The sequence below is a fragment of the Lampetra planeri genome, chromosome 27, assembly GCF_965212315.1.
Source record: "Lampetra planeri chromosome 27, kcLamPlan1.2.h2, whole genome shotgun sequence".
Classification (NCBI taxonomy): Eukaryota; Metazoa; Chordata; class Hyperoartia; order Petromyzontiformes; family Petromyzontidae; genus Lampetra; species Lampetra planeri.
In genome coordinates this window covers 11,321,517-11,346,511 of record NC_136133.1, presented here as the reverse complement: position 1 = coordinate 11,346,511, position 24,995 = coordinate 11,321,517, and the positions used below count along the sequence as shown (strand labels likewise).

Sequence of the window (24,995 nt, the reverse complement as noted above, 5' to 3'; positions counted from 1 at the left end):
CAAGTACCTGTCTCTGCCTAGCCTCCTTGAGGCTGTGGCTGTAGGACATGTCTCCATGAGGCTACCTCAAGAAGCCCCTGTCTCCAGTAGGCCTGATCTCCAGTAGGCCGGGTTTTCACATGACCCTGTCTTCAGGAGGCCCCGTGGTCTGCACGCGAAGTAGCGCTCCCAACACCAGTCGCACACTTCTGTCGCCTAGTCGCTCATTTATTGGACACAGAGGCCACACATTGCACAGATGGTCATCACATGGTAGGGACACGTGTACAACCAATTGAATCGCAGCAACCGGTCGCGCAACGTGTTGCAGAGCCTGCCACACACGTTGGACGTAACCACGCATGTATAATGCGCTATCACATCACGACACGACTCAGAGCCCCCCTAGTAGCAGCTCTCCCTGTGCGCACAAGGTGCCCCGGCACCTGGCTCTGCAATGGGAATTACTCCGCGAGTAGGGGGCGACTATTTCTGCGTGAATACGTTTATCGGTAATTTATATATTTGTTCAAAATGAGAACCGAGATTGTGTTAGGTTATGGGGGGAACCAGGATAACCCCCAGAGTTCCTTCCCGGGCCATGCTTGCTACCGGCTAAGCGAGGTTGCATGCAACTGATTTCTCAGGAGTGGACCCAGTTTCAGGGCTAAATTCCTCACTCGGTACTGTGGGACGCTGCTGGGCTGGCTCTCGGGAGGGATTATTGGCGTTGTAAGCCACCGACACTGACTAAGTGTAAATCACGCCCATCAACAACACGCTGTGTCGCAAGGACAAAACAAGGTGAGGTGGCGCTGCCGGAGTGGCGGTGCCAACGGATCCGGCCATGTGCTTCCCCGTGCGAACAGACTTCAGTTCCTGAAGAAGCTCCCAGCACGGAGAAAACGTTGCACGTCGTGCCGAAACGTTAATCCAAAAGCACACAGGAGAGCTGTACATTAGCAGCAGTAGCACGACCACGACACCCACACTGCCATGCGGAGGTTCACACTTTAAATGCAGTGGCCACCCTGGTTAATACCGCGGTGCCTAGTAACCGTGCAAATACCACGTGCTGTTTCACACTGGACCTTCAAGATCCTGTGGTGTTATTTTCAAGAGTAGGCCATTGTGTCCCAGCGTCTCAGTACAGAAAAATGACACCGCAAACTACTCAACTGGAATCTGCATAGCAATCATCGCCCCCTACAGTTGGCAGGACCCTCCTAAAAAAGTCTTGAGACTCCAGAATGTGTAAAAAAAAAATCAGAATTACAAAATATGAGGAAGGTTTATGTTTATGTCTTATTAATGTCAAAATAGCGAGAAAGCACAGGTGTTTTGTAGTTTAATGTAATTACTGAGCACAGGCCCAAAACGTCAAGCGGTCAGCAACAAACAGCACTCTGAAAAGTGTGTATGGAAAAGATTCAACACGAGCCTAGAATTGAGGGATGGTGGAGGAGACCGATGTGGCCTAAGTCCTGAGTTCCCCGAGGGCCCCAGATTTCCCCAGGGTCCTGGATTCCTCCAGGGTCAGTGCGACCTTGCACCCTCTCTGGTTTGAACGTTAACGTAATTATCTCAAATCAAACTGTGCAGGTCCATCCACTGTCAGCCAGTCCATCAACCGCAGCGCAGCACGCACACCCCACCTCTCCGACTTTGCCCGTCCACTGCTGGACGAGAGGCTGGTGTCGCGTATAGGTCTGTGGAGCCATTCGTTCAATCCTTTACTCTGTTAAGGCCTCCTCCCCTTCGTTCAGAAGTTGCTCGAACCATTCATCAGACAGCACGTCGCAAGTCTACGGGTCCAGATGACTTCCCTGTGGAATTGTTTAAAGGAGGGGAGTCGGTACTTGACAGGATGCAACACAATGTGTGGCAATCTGGGAAACTGGTGAATGGCAAGAGGACATACTGTACATTTATTCTACTTCCAAATAAGGGTGATTCTAAACAGTGTACAAATTACAGGACAATAGCACTGGTTTGAAAACAGAATACGAGATTGCAGATGAGTAAGCTGGATTCTGGCAAGGGAGAGGGACCAGAGAACAAGTCACCAATCTCAGAATCCTCATGCACAAGGTAAGAGGACATCATAAGCCATTATATATGTGATTTGTGTACTTTCAGAAAGCGTTTGACTTGGTTCCTCATGATAAGCTGTCGCGAACCATGATGGACATGGGATTCCCAGTACATCTGATTGACTTACTGGCAAAACTTTATCAGAAATAACTTGCTAGAGTCAAAGTGGTGGAGACACTATCCGAATGGTTTCCATGTCAGAAAGGGAGTCAGACAGGGTTGTGTCCTTTCTCCATACTTATTTAACATCTTGGCTGAAACGGTAATGAGAGAGACACTTGATGGTTTCTTAGGAGGAATCCAGATCGAAGGGTGATGAGTAACAAATGTTCGGTATGCCGATTACATAATTATTTTTGCCGGTTCTCAGGTGGAGTTGCAGGATTTGACAGATCGCTTAGATTGGGTTAGTCGCAAGTTTAACCTCCTCACCAATGTGGACAAGATCAAACTGATGAGCAGTGATGGAGCAGCCTGCCACATCTGGATACAAGGTATCCAGCTGGAGAAAGTGGACACCTTTCCATATCTTGGAGCAGTCATCACTGAAGATGCGAAGTGATCAAAATAAATTCAAGCTAAACTAAGTAAGGGTCAGACAATTGGGTCATCCCTGAAGAAAATATGGAAGATTCACAGCATCCCCATTGGAACGAAGATCAGACTTCTGCATGCCCTTGTGTGGCCAATTTATACGTATGGTTGTGAAAGTTGGACAATCAAGAATAACGATGAGGCATAAATAAATGCCTTTGAAATTAAAGGACTCGGGTGGATAGTATGTGTATCGTGGACTGAAAAGAAAACAAATGAATGGGGTTTGGAGAAAGCTGGTGTTGAGAGGTGATAACATTAAGAAAACTATCCTACTATGGTCATGTTATGAGAAAAAAATGGAACTTGTTTGGAAAAGCAGATTATGCAAAGCATAATACCCGGTTTACGTGAGCGAGGAAGATGAAGGATGATATGGATATATAACATCAAAGCATGGACAAGGCTCACGCTGGAATAGACAATGAGGATAACGGAAGACAGAATTCAGTGGCAAAGGATTGCCCATGGTGCGGCCAACCCTCGGATCGAGGATGGCTAAAAACAAGACAAGTTAGGGAAAATGTAAGGCACTGTGTATAACACACATTACACACATATAGACAAAGTTCCCCCGTGTAGCCTACACAGGCTCACGGGGCGATTTCAGTAAGAGAGCACCTATTAAGACACGAGGGAGTGTGGGCCAGCATCACCACGCTCGGTCTCCATTGTCTCCCCAATGCTGATGTTTGTACACAATGGTAACAGGTACTCATTTTGCTTAAGGCTGAGTTAACCTAGGGGAAGCAAAAACCACCACTCACAATAGCTGTGAATGGGTAGCGAACTCTGGTAGTTCGGTGCTTAGAGCAGCGCACTAACCACTGCGCCACTGCTTCACGCCCTGGCCACACTCACACCCTGTCTGGCGCTGGCAGGGCCAGTGTGAGGTGCACACTTAGGTCTAGCTTATACATCGGAGTGCGTCGGTTCTCAGGAGGGGCTCATACACGGGAACCGTTGCACCGCATTGCATGACGCCCGGGGTCAACAGAGTAACGCATGTATGGTCACACAAAGACAAAGATCCCCCATGTAGCCTTCAACTAATTCGGGGCAAATGCTGTAAGCGAGTACCTATGAAGCCACGGCACATTTTTACACACCACGCCAGGTGCTCATTTAAGGCTGAGTCGACCTAGGTGAGGCCCCAGAAACCGGTTGACATATCCGTCACCGATGTTGGTGCTAACCACTGCACACATCACACACACACACTCTACAGAACAGGGGCAGAACACACAAACTCCTCACAGACAGGAGCCCGGGCCAGGAATGAAATCTGAAACCCCTTCTTGCTGTGAGGCACGAGCAATACCACTCCGCTACCCGAATGTAGCAGGACCCTCTCTGAAAAGAGTTGAGATCTCAAGTGAGACTTTTTTTTCCAAAAATCTTAATAACACCGTTAACGTTGGGTGAGAGACAGGAGGAAGAGGCACGCACGGGTTAGATAGGAACTCGGCATCGCGGTGGTGCCACTGCTGACGGGACGCGCCACGGCAGAGCAGCCAGAGGAGGGCGTACACCGGAGGATGTCTGCCACCGACTCGGAGTGACGGACTCGGCGCGACGGACTCGGCGCGCTTGCCCAGGACAACGGGTGGACTGCTACATCGCAGGACCCTGAGAGATGGCCAACAGCTTAGGGAGGCCTTTATCCAGTGGTAGATTGGTCGTGGTCATGGCAGAAAATTTGCGTCGTGTGCGACGACCGCAAACACAGTGAAGTGGCTCACGGCCACAGCGACGCGGTAGTGCAGTGTGAAGGCACTCGGTGTCATGGGGACACAGAGACGCAGGGACAGAGAGACATGGGGACACAGATGCGGGGAGACAGAGACATGGGGACACAGCCAACAACTTGCATGCCTGAGAATGAATTAAGTCATTGTCGAGGTCTCTCTATCACAGATAAAGATCCCCCGTGTCGGCTAAATAGGCTGAAAGGGCAAGTCGTTTTCGCGAGCACCTATTAAGGCTGGTGATGCTGCTACCGCTGCTGCTGGCTCCTCCTCTCTCACCACCAGCGCTACAGGCTGCTGATTGCGATTGCCTCTTTCTCTTTCACACTCTCTCTCTCCTTCTCCTTCATCCTCTTCTTCTCCCCCTTCTGCTGGCGCGCCGTCGACACCAGGTTGGCGACAGCCGTGCCGGCCGTGCCGGTCACCACGCAGCCCGCGCCGGCCAGGGTCCAGGCCCCCACGGCGCCATCCTGCTCCCCAAACAGCAGCTGCTGCCACGCGAGGCTCAGCAGCACGTCCACGGTGCGCACCAGCGCCACGGGCCCAGCACGCTCCAACTGCAGTGCCCGGCTCAGCAGCATCTGCGCCGCCACGCCGAGCAGGCCAGAGGCGAGCAGAGCCGGTCGCAGCCACGGCGGGTTGCATGGCGGCAGCGCCGGCGCCGCCCCGGGGTCGAGCGCCGAGACCACCACCAGCGCAGCCAGCGCCAGGCCCAGGCCGATGACGCTGTAGAACCACGTGGAAACGAGGGTGCTCACCGCCGAGCCCATGCGGCGCAGCACCACGATAGTGACGGCCGACAGCAGCGCCGTGCCCAGCGCTGCCAGCGAGCCCCAGAGTCGGCGTGACGAGGATGAGGAAGAATCCGAGAGCCAGTCTGGGATGGGGGAGGGAGACGGGGTGGGGGGAGAAGGGAGGGAAAGATGAGGAGGGGAAGAAGAGAGGAGTTAATTTAATTAATTAGATTTACAGAAATGTTGTGAATGAACTCGTCAAGCGCGGCGATGACTATGACTGCCCAGCACCGTCATCATCACCACCGATATTACCTACCCACCGTCACCATCATCACTACCAGCACCACGACTCATCAGCTGCCCACCAAAGACTGGTCGACAGTGATGAGGCAACATTAATATGAGACTGATCGAAGATGCAGACCGAGTTTCTCTTGTGACGTTACTGGAGATTGCGGCACGCGGAGCGCGATGAACATTGAGGGGGAGGAGGGCGGTGACGCGGGTGGGAGGTAGCACGTTCCTCACTTGCCGGAGGATCACAGTTCAAATCCAGCAGCCGCACCGGTTAACACCATGGTGGAGGCATTAATCACACAAATACGAGTACTTGGTGTGGTGCATAAACATCAGCTCTGGGGAGACAAAGGCACCCGAGAGTGGTGATGGTCATGTCACCCCTCCCACGTAACATACTGCACTGGCCCCAATGTCCTGCATTGGCTACACAGGAGACCTTCGCGTCTGCGCGTCCGTACCGTCACCATCTCCGTCGCCGAAGATGAAGGGTGGACGCACAATGAGGACAACTCCGGTGAGCGCCAGCAGGGTGAGCGGCGGCTCCCAGGGCCGGCAGCGCTCGCGCAAACAGCAGCAGGCGAGCAGGCCCGTGAAGGCCGGGCTGCTGAACGCGATGACCGTGGCGTCTGCCAGCGGCACCGAGCGCACCGCGAAGAACAGCAGCATCATCGCTGATGAGCCGGATACGGCGCGAATCACCAGGCTCACCCGTTGCCCCGGGGGGCCCAGCAGGGGCTGCCTATACAACCGCAACCACAACCATGTCAACAACAGCCAGCCACATCAGCATCATCAACCACCACCGTGTCAAGAGTTAAAGAAGCGCTGCAATTGAACGGCTACAATTATGCACAAATCATCAGGGAACTGAATGCCAAAACCAAATCAAATCGCATAAGTGTTGAAATTGATCAAGTAAATAAAACTATTCAATTACCATACATTCCAGGAGTAACTGATAAGCTAGCCAGATTTTTTTTAAAAACAAAACATCCGAGTGAGTTTTGGAATGGTACATAAAATACAAAACCTATTATCTGGTACTAAATATATATTACCGAAGCTATCAACAAAAGGTGTGTATCAGATGAATTACTCCTGTGGAAAATGCTATGTTGGTCAGACGGGACGAATTATCAGCATAAGAATAAAAGAACACCAAAGAAATATGAAATACTCCCAAACACAACTGTCAGCAGTTGCAAAGCACGCTGCCAACAAGGTCACAATTGATTTTGATAATGTTGAGGTTTTGTGTACTCCTGGCCAAGAAATAATGTATTGAAATTGAGAGAAATATAAAAAATAAATTTCGATTTAAAGCTTTCGTAACTGCATGGATTAATATTCTTGGTTCTTTCGGTAAAGTCACGTAGAAGAGAAATAATAAAATAATAAAAATAAAACATAATAAGATAAAATTCTCACGATGTTTCGGCCACAATGCAAGCAGCCATCCTCAGGTGAAGAACAGGGGTGTTGGAAAGACAGCGTCCTAATGAACACTGCTAAGCTTGGCAGTGTATTTTTAAGCTGGGTCGGAGGAGGAGAGAGCATTAACAAAGGAGTTTACATATCAACAGAGGAATTTAGCATATTGATGACAAATGCAGATATGGGATTAGTCACTACTTGTGGAATGTGTAGGTGGTGGGGGGTCTCAAAGTCATATTATGCTAGTATATTATGTAGGATTAGCAGTGATAACGGGAGGGAAATAGGATTAGCAGTGATAAAGAAAGGGAAATTTTTATAGTAAAGAGCTGCAGCAGCCAAACCACCACGTATCAAGCTCGTGCATTGTGTGGTCAACAAAAAAAGAGTTTCTAAAGAACTACAAATACCCTACTGCCATACAATACACCGATGTGAAAAAGTAAATATAAACTACATCAATAGAATCAATGTACTCAATATACTCTCCAATAAGCTGAGCTATTGACATTAAGTGACTGGGCATACACTAAACTATATAATGTCTACCTATATAGTAAACTGATAAAAAAACTAAAAAACAAACTACATCAATATAATCAATAAACTCAATATACTCTCCAATAAGCTGAGCTATTAACAATATACATTACACTTCTATGTCGACACCGTACTATGCACTGCCATAGACAAACCTCAACATTGAAATATATACTGCGTTACTATACACTACCTTAGACTATACATTGTAATATTACACTATGTATTATTCTACAAACCCTAATGTATACCACAAAGTTGTACATTCACTATAGAATTATGATACTATATATTACCTTATACATTCTAGTAAACATTACACTAATATACTATTTATTATTATACAATCTACTATACACCATACCATTTACAGTCACGTGAAGGTACTAAGAGGAAGCAAAGAAATATGTCAATGGGAGAGTGGTAGGAGGAAACATGCAGCGGAGCAAAGACTCTGATCCGTGAAGAGAAAACAAAAGCTATATAGTCAATGCCAGCGAATGTAATGCATTCTGAAAGTCACCGTAAACATGAACACAATCAATCAAGACCTGAAATGGTTTATCACGTCCTTCCAATGATTGCTGAGCCTGAATCCATCTTCTCGATTGAAATTGTCTCTGTGTTTGTATATGTGGATGGCCTCATGAACGAATCTCTCATGGTAGCCGGATGGCTGAATCAGAAATGATTTTGTTGGTTTTAATGACGAGGCTGTTGGTGGGGTCTCTTTTTATTTTTGTATAGCTACTCAACGATGGCAGCGATACAAAAATAAAAAGAGACCCCACCAACAGCCTCGTCATTAAAACCAACAAAATCATTTCTGATTTAACCGCATTCATTGATCAAACCAAACAGTTCTCGTTGAAAACTTATGCGGCCAGGCCACCAAGAATACATGGCTTACCAAAGATACATAAAGAAGATACACCCCTTCGTCCCATCGTCTCTACCATCAACTCCCCCACCTACAAACTGGCTCATTTTTTGTCTGAAATCCTGTGGCCTTTCACTGGAAAAACCACCTCTGCAGTACTAAACTCTACTCACCTGGTATCGGCAATCAAGGGTATTTCTCTGTCCCCAGACGACCTGCTTGTCAGTTTTGATGTGGTCTCATTATTCACCAAAGTTCCTGTACCTGACACCATTGCAATCATTGAATACTTGGTTCATCAAGGACTGAACATTGAGGTACCCCCCCTGGTGAGACACTGCTTAACCAATACATACTTCACCTGGAATGGAACTTTCTACAAACAAACTGAGGGCACCCCAATGGGCTCCCCCCTATTTCCGATTGTAGCCAACGTTTTCATGGAGAAATTTGAGACTGACGCCATCCAGACTGCCACTCTATGCCCGACCTTATGGAAGAGGTACGTGGATGCAACTTTTGTCATCTGGCCACATGGCCGGCATGCTCTAGACCAATTCCTCGACCACATCAATTCAATATACCCAGCCATCAGATTTACCATGGAAGTAAAAAAAAAAGGCAAACTACCCTTTTTGGATGTCCTAATTAAAAAAGAGACCTGATGGTTCAATGAGCTACTCTGTCTACAGGAAAGCTACCCATACGGATGCTTACCTAAAACCGGATTCCCACCACCATCCATCCCAGAAGAATTCCCTCATCGAGACTCTACACCATAGAGCCCAATGCATCTCCGACCAGGAACACATTGCCAGTGAACTCAAGCACGTACACCAAGCTCTCAAGGCTAATGGTTACTCCGACTACACAATCCGCAAAGCCATCACTCCAACTATGAAGAAGGATCCTCTTGAGGAGCCATTCAAAACCATCACCTTACCCTACATTGCGGGGGTCACAAAAAAGATCTCCAAAATCCTGAATAAACACAAGATCCAGGTCCGATTCAACACAGTACATATAATCCGTGATCTGGTCCCGTCTGTAAAAAATGTGATTCCAGACATACAGTACGCTGGCGTCTACAAACTAAGTTGCCTCTGTGGTAGCAGTTACATTGGGGAAACCAAACGACATGTCTCGGACCGCATCCGTGAACACAAGGCAGATCTGAAACACGTTATAATTCAGTGGGCTCACATGATATTGACTTCTCCAAGACGGAGGTTCTCTGCAAGCCATCCGGCTACCATGAGAGATTCGTTCATGAGGCCATCCACATATACAAATGTAGTAAGTATTCAGGAGGCTTTGACGACGGAGTCGGAGGCACACTTATTTATTAACACCAACGTGTGCACAGTAACGGGTACACACAGCACTTAGAGGGGTATCGTCCCCTTCACTCGTCTAACAGGGAGACGCAACATCTAACCCCACTAACCTACGCCCGAGTCCTCCACTACGGAGCTAGGGGAGGCTACCTATCCCAGCCCTGGTCAAGCTGGGATCCCGGCACCCTGAGTCTCCAGACCGGCTCTTATAAGAACGTCAGTCTGGGCTCTCGGGGCCACGCCACCGGCTTGCCCTGGTCGGCCCTGACAAGGACAGCGAGCCAGGGGAGCTCTGGGGCCTATTCTAGCTGGTCTTCGCTCTTCGCTGGTTTAAGCTAATCTCGACCTCGAGCCCTCCGGCTCACCACCGCCCCCGGGAGGGGCCCGTGGGGGATGCAGGTGCGGACGTCGTTGTGAGCACCTCCTCTGTGTACGGCCCTAACCACGCCCCTTGTGTTTGTTAGCCATCCGTGCCCATACACAATTACACCTCTACACAAACACAGAGGCAATTGAAACCGAGAAGATGGATTCTGGCTCAGCAATCATTGGAAGGACGTGATAAACTATTTCGGGTCTTGATTAAGTGTGTTCATGTTTACGGTGACTTTCAGACTGCATTACATTCGCTGGCATTGACTATATAGCTTTAGTATTCTCCGCAGGGAATGGAGTCTTTGCTCCGCTGCAAGTTTCCCGCCACCACTCTCCCACTGACATATTCCTTTGCTTCATTTTAGTATCTTCACACGACTGTCAATGGTACGGCGTATAGTAGATTGTATAATAATAAATAGTATAATAGTGTAATGTTTAATAGAATGTATAAGATAATATATAGTATCATAATTGTATAGTAAATATACAGCTGTGTGGTATACATTAGGGTTTGTAGAATAATACATAGTGTAATATTACAATGCATAGTCTAAGGTATAGGGTAGTGTATAGTAACGCAGTATATAATTCCATGTTGGGGTTTGTCTATGGCAGTGCATAGTACGGTGTCGACATAGAAGTGTAATGTATATTGTTAGTAGCTCAGCTTATTGGAGAGTATATTGAGTTTATTCATTATATTGATGTAGTTTATATTTGAGTTTTTTTATCAGTTTACTATATGGTAGTCATTATATAGTTTAATGTATACCCAGTTACTTAATGTCAATAGCTCAGCTTATTGGATAGTATATTGAGTCCATTGATTATATTGATGTAGTTTATATTTAGTTTTTTTCACAGCGGTGTATTGTATGGCAATAGGGTATTTGTAGTTCTTTAGAAACTCCTTCTTTTTTGTTGTCCACATAATGCACGCGCTTGATACGCGGTGGTTTGGCTGCTGCAGCTCTTTACTATTAAAACTTCCCTCCCTTTATCGCTGCTAATCCTATTTCCGTCCCGTTATCACTGCTAATCCTACATAATATACTAGCATAATATAAACACACTGTTTAATTGCATGCCTATACAGGTCACCAAACATCGATGGTGATTAACTGCGAGCAGCCAAAAAAGGCACTGCATATACTCTGAAATTAGATGAACATAATTAGATTAACATAATGTATGTACATAACACATGTACATATATTATCTATGTTGATTAACTGTAAATAACCCAACTAATAATATATATCCATTGTAATTTATATGACAGTAACTTCCCTCTGGTCTTCACACAAGTGTAGTGACTGATTCGGAGACGCTAAGACTTGGAGGCACTTCTTTTATCAACCGAGCACCTTTTGCACAATACACACCCTACGCTGGTACACACTCTCTACGTGGGTTGCTGGCCTATACACAACACTAGCCGTCTAACACTGACGTCACTGAACCGAGACAGCCAACTACCGTCTAGCAGTGCAATATCGAGTGAAGACAACAGCAATGATGGCGACGAGACGACAGCGATGATGGCGACGAGACGACAGCGATGATGGCGACAATCTCCAAATGACAGCCCCGAGCTCTCGCTCAGGGTCCCCTTTTATGCTCCCAGCGTGGCCTCGCTCTGCCCCGGCCACGCCCCCTCTCTAGAACCTACTAGCAGGTTCCCAGGCTTCCCCCACGTGCCCCTTCTGTAACCTTTCCCCCAGATATCCCCTCTGGTGTATCACCTGGCCTGCCGATGTCAGGGCTGCTGTAAGCCGCAGATCCCCTTCCCCACCAGCAGCCAGCACTCGAATTGTAAATCTTGTGGGTTTACTCTCCAACCCACTGGTGTGCTGAAGCAGTGATGCATTGGGATGTTTTGTTTACGTGACAAACCTTACTAATTGGAGGTGTCGGTGGTGGCGGGTTGAAAGACATTTATATTTACGCGATCTAACCCAAAAAAAAAACCTCTATTATGGACAGTGGTGGGTGTACACCTAGGACCCCATTCAAACCCACTGTAACCTGGCCTCAGCTCGTTGATAAAAGTTGCAAGCAGAAATTTCTACATCGCTTGCAGCTCGGGTTAGCATCATCCCTCCCTCCTGATGCCGAGGGGAAATGGGTGACGTTCAAGACTCTGGCTCATGCAACTGCCACATGGCTGCATTGAGAACACAGTCCGTTCCTCTCCAGAGACCCTGGGTAACAGAGGTGTTCTGGCTAGCTTAGAGAAAGCCACAGGCCCATTCCCACACCTACAGCATCGCACATAGGAGAATGAGGAGGCTTACCGCAGCCTTCACTCGGAGGTTTGGAGAGCCGTGTAGGACTACAAGGATGAGTGGTGGGCATGGGTTGCTGAGGAGATGGAATCTGCCTCAGTAGCCCACAATCACAAATCACTTTTTAATTCCATCAAAAAAGTAATTTGCAGCGCCTCACCGACCACCATCCTTAAGGAAAAGAACGGTGATCTGATCTCCGACACCAGTAACTGGTCTGCAGGTTTTCAAAGCATTTCTATGAGGTTTAGGGAGAGAATTCCCTCAGCTCAGGCAACATTATGGGGCAAGATTGAGATGACTCTGCTGGGGCTGCTGTGCCTCAAATATTGGAAGAAGTCACCCCCTGTGAGTGGCTGGCTGAAGTGCCATCTGTTGAGGAAGTACGAAAGGCAATCTAGTGTCCGAGACCAGAAAAAGCACCGGGCAGAGATGATCTCCAAAGTAAAATGCTGAGGGAGGGTGATGTTTGTGGGCAGACTGCTCTATATGACATCATAATAACCGTCTAGACCACTGGACAGGTTCCGCAGCATTGGAAGGATGCCCTGGTAGTCCCCCTCTTTAAGAAGGGGAACCGCACATACTGTAATAACTACAGGGGCATCTCCCTCCTCAGTGTTCCGGAAAAAGTCCTGGCAAGGATTATTCAACAACGCCTTGCCAGACACGTTGAGCAAAGGCTTGCGTAACCCCAATGTGGTTTCAGGCGAGGGCGGTTTTGCACTAGATGCCATATTTTCTGTCCGCCTGCTACAGCAGAGGTGTAGGGAATTCCAACAGGACCTCCATCTCTGCTTTATTTACCTGGTCGAGGCCTATGATAACATCAGTAGGCCTTGGCTCTGGGTTGTTCTTCGTGCTTTCCGAGTCCCTGACTCTCTGCTCACAATCATTCAGGACCTTCATGATGGTGGGCAGACCTGGGTAAAATTATATGGCTGGGAGTTGGAGCCATTCCCTGTTCACCTTAGGATGTACAGGGATGTCCTCTAGCTCCCACATTATTTATGTTTCAACCACATAGTTTGTGAAACCTTCGATGGCTGTACCGGAGGAATTTCCATCTAGTACAGATACAATGGGAGGCTGTATCGACGCCCAGGTGCGGTCCAGGGATGGCTCCCTATGGGTTAACTATGTTATGTATCCTGATGATCTGGTGATTGCTGCTCACTCAGAAGAGTTTGAGGCGCAGCTGCTGCACCTGGAGCGTGCTACTAAGAGGTGGGGCCTTACCATCAGCCCCACCAAAACTAAACACCTGCCTGGGTATTTTGTGCCATCAAACACTCCACCCCCTCACCCAATTGGTGATAGGGCAGTTGTGGAGAGGGAAACGTTTTCCATACCTGGGCAGTGTGCTCATGACCAGCAGAGGTCTCACTCCGAATCAGTCTAGCAGAATTTTCTTTTCATCGGCTGCGTAACGCTGTTTGGAAGCGAAGCTTCAGGTCTTCTCAGCCAGTCATTCCCTCCCTTCTCTATACTTGCGAAACATGGACCCCCCCCATTAGAACATCTTCGCCGATTAGAAGCATTTAGACTGGCCTGCCTACGATCCATCCTGGGTTTAACAGGCTGGATTGTGTGAGGAGCTCACGAATCCTTGAAAGATCTGGACAAAGTCCCATCGGTGAGCTCCTCCGGCAAGCAATGCTGCATTGGCTGGGTTATGTAGCCCTCATGCCCAGCCACCGCAAGCCTAAACAGCTTTTGTTCGGCTGGATAAAGGAGGCCAAACGTGTGTGGCACGGGCTAGAGAGAAGTGATGTGGTATAAGAGGATGTGCGCCGAGTGGACTTGTGGATGACTGGTAGTAGCAGTGTCAAAATCGGCCTCTGTGGAGGAGGCTCGTACAGGACGCTACTGAGCAGTTAGAGGCAGTCACTCCAGCAACAACAGAGGGCAGAGGAGCAATGCTCACGACAACGAGCGGAGTGCCGGGTGGCTAAAACACAGCAATTTGGCACAGTAGGGAGCACAGGTGGTGCATCGGCAAATAAACTCAGTCAGTCAACCCATGGCACTTGTGTCTCTCGTGTGCCTTCCTGCCAGCGGGCATTCGACACTTCACCTGGCCTTCACGTTCACATAGCCTGGTACAAGCGCCATAGTGGTGTCACCACCACTTAGTGGCGAATAGTGGTTGTTGTTGTCTACGTGTAGTCGTGTGTGGGTGTAGCAGTGTGTGTTTGTAGCCACGTGTGTATGCGTGTGACCCCGCACCCCGTGTAGAGGAGCGCCGGGAGGATGAAGACGGCTTGGAAGAAGCAGCGGCACGCTGCCACGGTGAGTGGGTGCACGGGGTCCACGAGCTTCACGAGCGCCGAGATCACTGAAAAGATCAGTGACGAGAGCAGCGCGAGCAGCAGGCCCAGACCAGGGCAGCACGGCTTGGGGGCGGGTGGCGGCACCCCTACAGCACACACACAGCACACACACAGCACTCACGCTATATATACACATAGAGAGTACACACACACAGTATATACACAGCACATACACAGTATATACACAGAGCACACAAGGGTGCGACGATGGCGAGATGTGAATTACCTTGCCTGGTATACAGGAGTATTTGGGTTCGATCCCGACCCCAACGTCTGTATATTTGGAGTTTGCGTATCTCTCTCCCCGTGATCGCGTGGATTTTTCTCTGGGTCCTCTGATTTTTCGCTCCACATTTAGAAACATGCGTTCAGAGTATTTGGCTTGCGATACATTTCCACATTATAAGTTACTTTGTTGAAGTATCATTTGTGGCCAGCTCACTTATGAAAAAGAGCTATGTAGCTCAGTGGGCCTTACCTGGTAAAATAAGTGTATTTTTTTTTAGTTTAAATAGAAATAGTATGTATACACAGCACACACACATTATATACACAACACACAGGATATACACACAATACACACAAAGTACACGCACAGTTACTATTGTTGGCAGTCGCATCGGCTTGATAGCGGTTGAGAGGGAAGGTTGCTGTTGACTCGGTATGTCTTAACGGTGGATCAGGAGACCGATACGGGCAGTAGACCTCGCACGCACTTGAACTCTGAAGGTTCAGCCCCTGCTCACCGCACGGAGGGTGGCACCCTGCATGGCTGCTGTTTTCGTCGACTTTCAAATCACCGCCGTCGTACAGCACTGTCGATGCTGCATGCAGCCAGCGATCGTCGGGTTAATGCCTCCTCCTTGAAACACCTCCTTTGTCGTCCAGCTGGGCGCTAGCCCATTTTCATATCTCCACGGTGCGGTGTGCATTTATTAAACATGGTGTTAACCATGCAGAGCGCATGTCCGGTCCATCTCAGCTGTGTCTCGACAAGGTACACTTCGGTGCCTGTTGCCTGGGCTCATCACAGCACGTCCTCGTGTGTGATTGTGTCCTGGCCATTTTAATTCGTAGAATTCTCCACAGGAGCCACGTGTGAAACATCCCAGCTGCGGTTCGCACATCGCCCTGCAGAGTCCACGTCTCACAGCCGTGGAGAAGATGACCAGTAAGATCAACTGCCTGGTAGACTTCGATCTTCATTGAAACTCGGTCCGCGTTCATTCCACACTCTGTTGTGCAGTGTAACGCTATGGTAATCTAACACTCGCTGTACGTGACTTTACCGAAAGACCCAAAGAGTACTCGCTGTATCATTGGGTCAACGTTACTTCATGCTTGTGTAGGGGTGTTAGAGAGAGAGCCGTTATGCATGGCAGCTTATGGGAAACAAACACAGTGGGCGGGGCTACGTGAGTGCACGGGGGGGGGGGTGCTCTCAACGACGTCCGCACCAGGCAGCCCGGGGCCCCACCCCTCAGCGGGGGTGGAGTATAAAGGGGGATGTGTCAGAGGGCTCGGGGCGGAATGTTAAAGGTAAACCAGTGAAGACCGAAGATCGTCTAGCTAGAGCCCTGGACTCCCCTGGGACGCCGCCCTTGTCAGGGCCGCGCAGGACCGAGCCAGCGGCGTGGTCCCGAGAACCAGAGCTAGTGCTCTGGGACTCCGGGTACCGTAGCCCGACTTACCAGTGTCGGGCCAGACAGCCTCCCCTAGCCCGTTAGTGGAGGACTAGGAGGTAGGTCAGAGATAGCTAGCAGTGTATTCCCAGCTAGCCGGGTGAGGGGGCCGATACCCCCTCTAGTATTGTATGTCCACAGTTGTGACTACTTGTACGGAATAAATACGTGTGCCTCACCAACGGTGTCCAAGAGTCATCAACGGTACTTCACTTGTGTAGAGTTCTGATGTTAATTGCTTTAACGTTCACAAACTGTTATCGACTCGTCCATACCAAAATGTTGCACGTTCAATGCTATTGGGGGATGGCACCATGAGATGAGGGCGATCGGGGGCGGGGAGGTGTCGAGATCATTGGGCATTTGTGAAAAAGAGCTTCTTAGCTCATCGGATTCCTCAACTCTAAAATAAGATTCTGATTCTGTTAGTTACCTCACCTCTGCAAACAGTAGTTCAGATAGTAAAAGTCAGCATTTCCAGGAGGTGACACTCTGCAACACCTGATCACACTTGAACAGGTGTTGTAAAGTGCACGGACCACGTTGACAAATATGACTGGGCTCACCAGTTTGGACAGCAAGGCACAAATGGCAGATCGGTTCATGGTGTAAATGGTTTTGTACAACAATAAAGTGAACAATGTACAAATGTGGATTTTGTTCTCAGCACTTGTCCTGGATGAGCCTAACAGAGGAAACACAACTGGAGATGCCGAGGGCCGCTCTAAGACCTGACTGAAATTCAGTAAATACACTAAACACGGTGCTCACAAAGCACACGTCATGGTTCAATCAAAACAAGTAATTCTCATTGCTACTATCCTCAAACACACACAGCATATCTGGCTTTCCACACACAAAACAAACATCGCGACTCATTTAAATACTCGGGCGACTCGTGATCAGAGCCAGGCTAGCGTGAACAGTGCCTGGTGAGCTGCCAGATGTTATAAGAGGCATCGGTTTTGAGGTATGGCTCCGATTTCATCTGCTTACATCATTACGCCCCGCGCCTCATTGCGTAATCCCCCCCACCCCCTCGTGTCTCTTTCTCCCTCCTCTCCCCCCTGTGCCTGTCCGCGCGTCTCAAACCTCCCTCCCCTCGCCTCCCTCCTCCTCCCCGTGTCTCACCCTCCCTCCCCTCGCCTCCCTCCTCATCCCCGCGTCTCACCCTCCCTCCCCTCGCCTCCCTCCTCCTCCCCGTGTCTCACCCTCCCTCCCCTCGCCTCCCTCCTCCTCCCCGTGTCTCACCCTCCCTCCCCTCGCCTCCCTCCTCCTCCCCGTGTCTCACCCTCCCTCCCCTCGTCTCCCTCCTCCTCCCCGTGTCTCACCCTCCCTCCCCTCGCCTCCCTCCTCCTCCCCGTGTCTCACCCTCCCTCCCCTCGTCTCCCTCCTCCTCCCCGTGTCTCACCCTCCCTCCCCTCGCCTCCCTCCTCCTCCCCGTGTCTCACCCTCCCTCCCCTCGTCTCCCTCCTCCTCCCCGTGTCTCACCCTCCCTCCCCTCGCCTCCCTCCTCATCCCCGCGTCTCACCCTCCCACCCTCGTCTCCCTCCTCCTCCCCGTGTCTCACCCTCCCTCCCCTCCCCTCGCCTCCCTCCTCATCCCCGCGTCTCACCCTCCCTCCCCTCGTCTCCCTCCTCCTCCCCGTGTCTCACCCTCCCTCCCCTCGCCTCCCTCCTCATCCCCGCGTCTCACCCTCCCTCCCCTCGTCTCCCTCCTCCTCCCCGTGTCTCACCCTCCCTCCCCTCGTCTCCCTCCTCCTCCCCGTGTCTCACCCTCCCTCCCCTCGTCTCCCTCCTCATCCCCGTGTCTCACCCTCCCTCCCCTCGTCTCCCTCCTCCTCCCCGTGTCTCACCCTCCCTCCCCTCGTCTCCCTCCTCATCCCCGTGTCTCACCCTCCCTCCCCTCGTCTCCCTCCTCATCCCCGTGTCTCACCCTCCCTCCCCTCGTCTCCCTCCTCCTCCCCGTGTCTCACCCTCCCTCCCCTCGTCTCCCTCCTCATCCCCGTGTCTCACCCTCCCTCCCCTCGTCTCCCTCCTCCTCCCCGTGTCTCACCCTCCCTCCCCTCGTCTCCCTCCTCATCCCCGTGTCTCACCCTCCCTCCCCTCGTCTCCCTCCTCATCCCCGCGTCTCACCCTCCCTCCCCTCGTCTCCCTCCTCCTCCCCGTGTCTCACCCTCCCTCCCCTCGTCTCCCTCCTCATCCCCGCGTCTCACCCTCCCTCCCCTCGTCTCCCTCCTCCTCCCGGTGTCTCACCCTCCTCCCCCCTCGTCTCCCTCGGCCTGCTACCCGTGTCCCTCCCTCCCCGTGCCACCCCTTACCCCCTTTGTTTTGTAATTGAGGGGGATGTTGGAGGGGAGGGAAGCTGACTCAGTGGGCTCCGGGGGGTGAACTCAGGGCCAATGGGGAAGTGGGGGACAGAGAGGGCAGGGGCGGGGGGGTCAAGGGGCGGGGCGGTTCAGGGGGATGCCGCGCGCGTGGGGCACGAGGAGACTTTGGACTCTGGACTCGGCGATGGTCGATGGCAGCACGCGGGGGGGCACCAGGGCCCCTCAGCACCGCCGCTCCGGGTTCAATTGTCACGCTTAGTTCGAGCAGATGCGGTGTGACCAGGGCGAGAACTCGAGCGAAAGTAAGCGGGGTGGGGGTACATAAAGAAAAGCATTAAAAAAAACGAAACGATGAACGAAGCAAAGTGCCGACTACACCGAGCATCTTCTTGTTTCCTCTGATCGTAAAACAAGAGAGAGGAGAGAGAGGCCCGGTGTCGTCACCAAAATGACACAACTAAACAAGAAACAGGAACATGTGCGGAAACAACCACGTCCCAAGGGATATCGACAACATCACTCACATAGCCCCCTCCGCTAGCTCGACTCGGCCTCAAAAGACGTATCCGGTGCGGTGTGTCACAAGTATCATCCGTGGGGAGATAAATGCGGCCGGGTGTGGTTCTGGCCACACCACCCCCGTCATATGTGATAGGAGCTACCCCTAACAGCACTTGCCCCACCGGCCGTTGTGAGCCACACGGGGGGGGGTCATCTTTGTTGTGACCACACCAGTGGTCACCATGGCGCGTCGCATGGCCACAGGCGCCTGGGTCTTAAGTCACGGCCAGCAGCATCAGCAGCAGCATCATCATCAGCAACATCATCATCATTAGCGCCGTCACAAATACCAGCGAGTGGTTGTAAAGGTGGTGGCGGTGGTAATGGCGATAAGTGGGATGTAGATGCTGGTGTTGATGGTGGTGATAGTGACGTTGATGGTGATGTTGATGATAGTGACGGTGTTGATGGTCTTGATGGTGGTGATGGTGACGGTGTTGATGGTGGTGATGGTGACGGTGTTGATGGTGGTGATGGTGTTGATGGTGGTGATAGTGGCGGTGTTGATGGTGGTGATAGTGACGTTGATGGTGATGTTGATGATAGTGACGGTGTAGATGGTGTTGATGATGATGGTGGTGATAGTGATGGTGTTAATGGTGGTGATAGTGATGGTGTTAATGGTGGTGATAGTGATGGTGGTGATTTTGATGGTGTTGATGGTGGTGATGTTGATGGTGGTGGTGTTGATGGTGGTGATGTTGATGGTGGTGATAGTTGGCTACTCTACGCCGCTTGTTGAATTTTGTTTCACCCGAGTCCCCCCTTGCTTGACCCAACATGGTTCTGAGAAATAAAAGTGTGAATAATGAACGTAGATATAGTAGCCCATTGTCCGTGTTGTGAGGTATCCTAACTAGCGAGGAACAGCAACCGAATACAGAAACTGAACGGACGCTCCCCACGCGTGACCCCCCCCCCCCCCACGTGCTCGCCGGTGACTTGGAAAGCACATTGCTTACCATCAATGAGTTTAGGGAGGTCTTTAATATCGTTCTAGGTTACCATATGGACTACAATTTTTTTATCGTAGTTATTTTATATTGGCAGATTAATACGTGATTAAATTCAACAATGACTCTCACGTATGATATTTCACAAATGTATAAATAACCTCACGTAACACCTGGGAAATTGACACGTTACCCCCCCCCCCCAGGGGTCCGCGTACCCCCCCCGGTTGAGAACCACTGCAGTGCTGATGGTGGTGATGGTGACGGTGGTGATGTGGTGATGGTGACGGTGGTGATGTGGTAATGGTGACGGTGGTGATGGTGGTGATGGTGGTGATGGTGGTGATGGTGTAGATGGTGATGGTGAAGATGTTTCCCATGCTACTCACCGCCTTCCTCCTTAGCATCTCCCAGTATCACCCCCTCCTCCTTCTTCTGCTCCTCCTCATTCTTCTCTTCTACCTCCTGTTCCGTGGCCATCACCACGGCCACCCCATCCCTCCATGACTCACACCTCCCATCCCTCACTGATCCATTAACCCCATCAATGAGGGCCCCATATTGTGCCACAGTCACGGGTACATCCTCCTCCTCCTCCTCTCCTCCACCCCAGTCCCTCATGTCTCCCCACTACGAATCGCCGGCACTCGGCCACCATAACGTGGAATGGAGACCCCAGTATCTGCGTGTATAGATCTCTCTCTCTCTGTAGCCGTCTCTCTGCAGTTGTCTCTGTAACTGTCTCCCTGTAGCTGTCTCACTGTAGCTGTCTCCCTATAGCGGTCTCTGTAAATCTCTGTAGTTGTCTCTGTAACTCTCTATAGCTGTATCTGTTGCTGTCTCTGTAGTTGTCTCTACGGCTATATCTGTAGCTGTCTCTCTGTAGTTGTCTCTGTAGCTGTCTCTGTAGTTGTCTCTGTAGCTGTCTCTCTGTAGCTGTCTCTCTGTAGCTGTCTCTCTGTAGCTGTCTCTCTGTAGCTGTCTCTCTATAGCTGTCTCTGTTGCTGTCTCTGTTGCTGTCTCTGTTGCTGTCTCTGTAGTTGTCTCTGTAGTTGTCTCTGTAGCTGTCTCTCTGTAGCTGTCTCTGTTGCTGTCTCTGTAGTTGTATCTGTAGTTGTCTCTGTAGCTGTCTCTGTTGCTGTCTCTGTAGTTGTCTCTGTAGTTGTCTCTGTAGCTGTCTCTCTGTAGCTGTCTCTGTTGCTGTCTCTGTAGTTGTCTCTGTAGTTGTCTCTACAGCTGTATCTGTAGCTGTCTCACTACAGCTGTCTCTGTAGCTGTCTCTCTCTGTAGCTGTCTCTGTAGTTGTCTCTGTAGCTGTCTCTGTAGTTGTCTCTGTTGCTGTATCTGTAGTTGTCTCTGTAGTTGTCTCTGTTGCTGTCTCTGTAGCTGTCTCTGTAGCTGTATCTGTAGTTGTCTCTAGTTGTCTCTGTAGTTATCTCTGTTGCTGTTTCTGTAGCTGTCTCACTACAGCTTTCTCACTACAGCTGTCTCACTACAGCTGTCTCACTACAGCTGTATCTGTAACTCTCTGTAGTTGTCTCTGTTGCTGTATCTGTAACTCTCTGTTTCTGTATCCCTCTCGCTGTGCCACCGCGGGTCCTCCTCGCCCTTTGCCGCAAGCTTCACGCGCGCGCGCGCCGATTTCAGCTTCCGCTGCTGAATCAGTGGCGACCCCCCCCCCCTCGATTATAAACAAAATTTGCGTACGAGGCCACGCCTCCACCCCGTGGGCCTGGCGTGCCGTGGAATCTGCGCAACACGTGCCTGGTGAGTGACGCACGCGTGTGTGACCGCGTGTGAACTGACACTGGTGACATGGTCATGTCGCCACTGTTGTGTGTGTGCGGGTGACACGTGCTCACCGTGTGTAGTCATGTGTGCACCTATCCTGGCACGGGTGACATGGTGAAGTCACCGTTGTGTGTGTGCGTAGCATTGTAAGATTATATTCTTGGTATGAATCCCTGCAGTTATGAAAGCTTTAAATCAAAATTGTAAGATGTGTGGTACTTGTGTGTCCGCAGTATATCATAACAAGAGCGCCCGGCGGCCAAAACACAGCAAGTTGGCACAGTGGGGAGCACAGCTGATGCCTCATCCCAGTCAGTCAATCCTTGGCATCTGGGTCTGTCTCGTGACCTTCCAGTGAGCCCTCGACACTTTGCATGGCCTCAATCTGCACCTAGCCTGGCACAGTCACCGTGGTGACATCACCACCACTTAGTGGCGAACGGCGGCTGTTATCTGTGTATTTTGTGTGTAACTTTTCGTGTGTGTGGGTGTTATGCATATCTATGTTTACGTATGTGCATTGATGTATATTAGGTGAGGAGCGGTGGCGCAGTGGTTACCGCACTGCACTACAAACTCGAGTTCGATTCCTGCTGATGGCCAACATCGGTGACAAATATTGGAACCGGTCCACAGCCTCCACGAGGTCGACTCAGCCTTAAATGAGTTATTGGTGCGGTGTGTAAATATTAGGACTGGGGAGATGAAGGCGGTCGGGTGTGGTCCTGGCCATACCACGTCTTCGTGTGATGTTCCGGCCTCCAATAGGTGCTCGCTAACAGCACTTACCCCAGCACCCTGCGTGGGCTACACGTGGATGTTTGGCTTATGTGTTGGCAAATCAGCCCCTTTCTGTGACGGCCAACTTCCTCTACCCACTCACCACGCGCTATGCACTCATCAGCACTCACCAGCCACGACACTCACCACCCTCTATACTCGCCTCGACACAAGTCACCCACACACCACACTCTCCACTCACCCACACACCACACGCTTCACTCACCCATACACAAACCACAATAGCCGCTATTTTCCACTAAGAGGCGGTGATGTCACCACGGCGCTTGTGTCAGGCCACATGCATTATGGAAGGCTTGCTGGCAGGTCACCGGATAGATTCAAGTGCCATGGGTTGACTGAACTCACTGGTAGATGCACCACCTAAGCCTCCTACTTTGCCAACGCGCTGTGTTTTAGGTGCCCGGTGCTCCGCTCGTTGTTGTGAGCGTCGCTCCTCTGCCCTCCATAGTTGCTGGAGGGTGGATGCCTCAAACTGCCCAGTCACGTCCTTCACGAGCCTCTTCCACAGAAGCCGATCTTGACACCGCTGGTACCAATCGTCAGCAAGTCCAATCAGCTCCATGTCCTTGTGTACTACATCAGTCCATCTCTTCTCTAGCCCGTACCGCGTCCGTTTAGCCCCCTCTATCCGGCCAAACATTAGCTGCTTGGACATGCAGTGGCTGGGCTACACGGCCCAGCCAATGCAGCTTTGCCTGCTGGAGGAGCTCACCGATGGAATTGGGTCCAGATCTTTCAATAATCTGAGCTCCTCAGACAATCCAGTCTGGTCAAACCCAGGATGGATCGCAGGCAGGCTAAAATTAATATGTAAAACCGGCGCAGGTGTTCGATCGAGCGCTCCACATTTCCTAAACATAGAAAAGGGATGGAGGGCACGACTGTGGACGAAAATATCCAGAGCTTCGCGTGGAGTTGCAGGACAGGTAGGTTCCCCACAGCGTTACGCAGTCGATTAAAAGATAATGCCGTTTGACTGATTCGGAGTGAGACCTCTATTGTCAAACCGCAGCTGGTCATAAGCACACCGCTCACACACTACGATCACCCTCACACTCTCCCACACGACTCACCCTACACTCACCCACACTCTACACACACGACACCCTGCACTCATTCAGTCACCCACACTCCACACCCTACACTCACCCTGACCCACATGCCACACTCTGCACTCACCCACTCACGTCGCAGTATTCAGAATAGTTTATTCTGAGGAGTCACGTGCCCGCCATCATCGTCGTCATCAGTGTTCACGCGCGACAGCTGCCCGAGACCGCGTGCTACACGCGTGCGTGCCTGTGTGAGCATGTGAGGAAGGCTGTTGAGGGGCGGAGTCGTGTTTGTGTGATGTTGAGGTGAGTGTGTATTCGTCTGTGTGCGAGTGTATTAGTCTGGAGGTGTGCGTGAGGTTGAGATGTGTGTGAGGAGGTGTAAGATCAAGGGGCGTGTGAGGTAGAGGTGAGTGTAGGAGGCGTGTGTGTGAGGCGGTGTGTGCTAGTGGGGAGCGGTCGCGCAGTGGTTAGCGCACTGCGCTACGAACCCTTGTGACACGAATTCGATTCTCGCTCACGGTTAAAACCAGTGACGATTATCTGAACCAGTCCTGTGCCTCCCCTAGGTCGACGCACCTCATATTAGTGTGGTTGGCAACGTATGGTGCGAAAGAAGTTCAACATACATACAAATGAGTACCTGGTGCAGTGTGTAAAATCAACGCTGGGGGGACAAAGGCGGCAGGGCATGGTGCTGGCCATCCACTGCCTCGTGTGCCATGCCGGCCTTCATAGGTGCTTCTCGCGACCAGCACTTGCCCCAAAAGTCCGTTAAGGCTATACGGGGGATCGTTGTCTTGTCTAAGTGAGGAGGTGTGAGTGAAGTTGAGGTGTAAGTCTGAACACTTGTTATCAAGTCCAGTCAACCACGGACACACACAGAGTCAGCTCTTTGAATGAACAACGTCTGCCAGGGGTGACCAGTTCCAGGTCGTTGGTCCGGAGACCGACCGTGGAGAGACGGCGCTGGCCGCGGTGCCGCGCGCGGTTCGCGCTACGAGGGGGCAGCGGTGGATTGCCGTGGGATCCTGGGCAGCGTCGATTCGGGACCAGTGAGGCTGGGCACTGCTCATGGAGATAGGGTGCTTGTTGCAAACGAACCGGCAAAGGTTGATAGGCGACGGTGTGTTTGATGTAACTCGTGGCGAGGCACTCTCGCTGACAGTGTTGGAGAAGAC

General features: G+C 50.9%; 1 protein-coding gene across 1 annotated transcript; it reads right to left on the bottom strand.

The window, feature by feature from the left end:
• Positions 1–186: 186 nt before the first annotated feature.
• On the bottom strand, positions 187–21,829 carry LOC144728174 (solute carrier family 35 member G1-like). Its single transcript, XM_078607528.1, has 4 exons — positions 20,557–21,829; positions 14,539–14,728; positions 5,911–6,191; positions 187–5,292 (listed from the first exon to the last, which is right to left on the bottom strand). The coding sequence occupies exons 1-4, from the start codon at positions 20,786–20,788 to the stop codon at positions 4,703–4,705; spliced, it is 1,293 nt and encodes a 430-aa protein (XP_078463654.1). The 5' UTR covers positions 20,789–21,829; the 3' UTR covers positions 187–4,702.
• Positions 21,830–24,995: the final 3,166 nt, after the last annotated feature.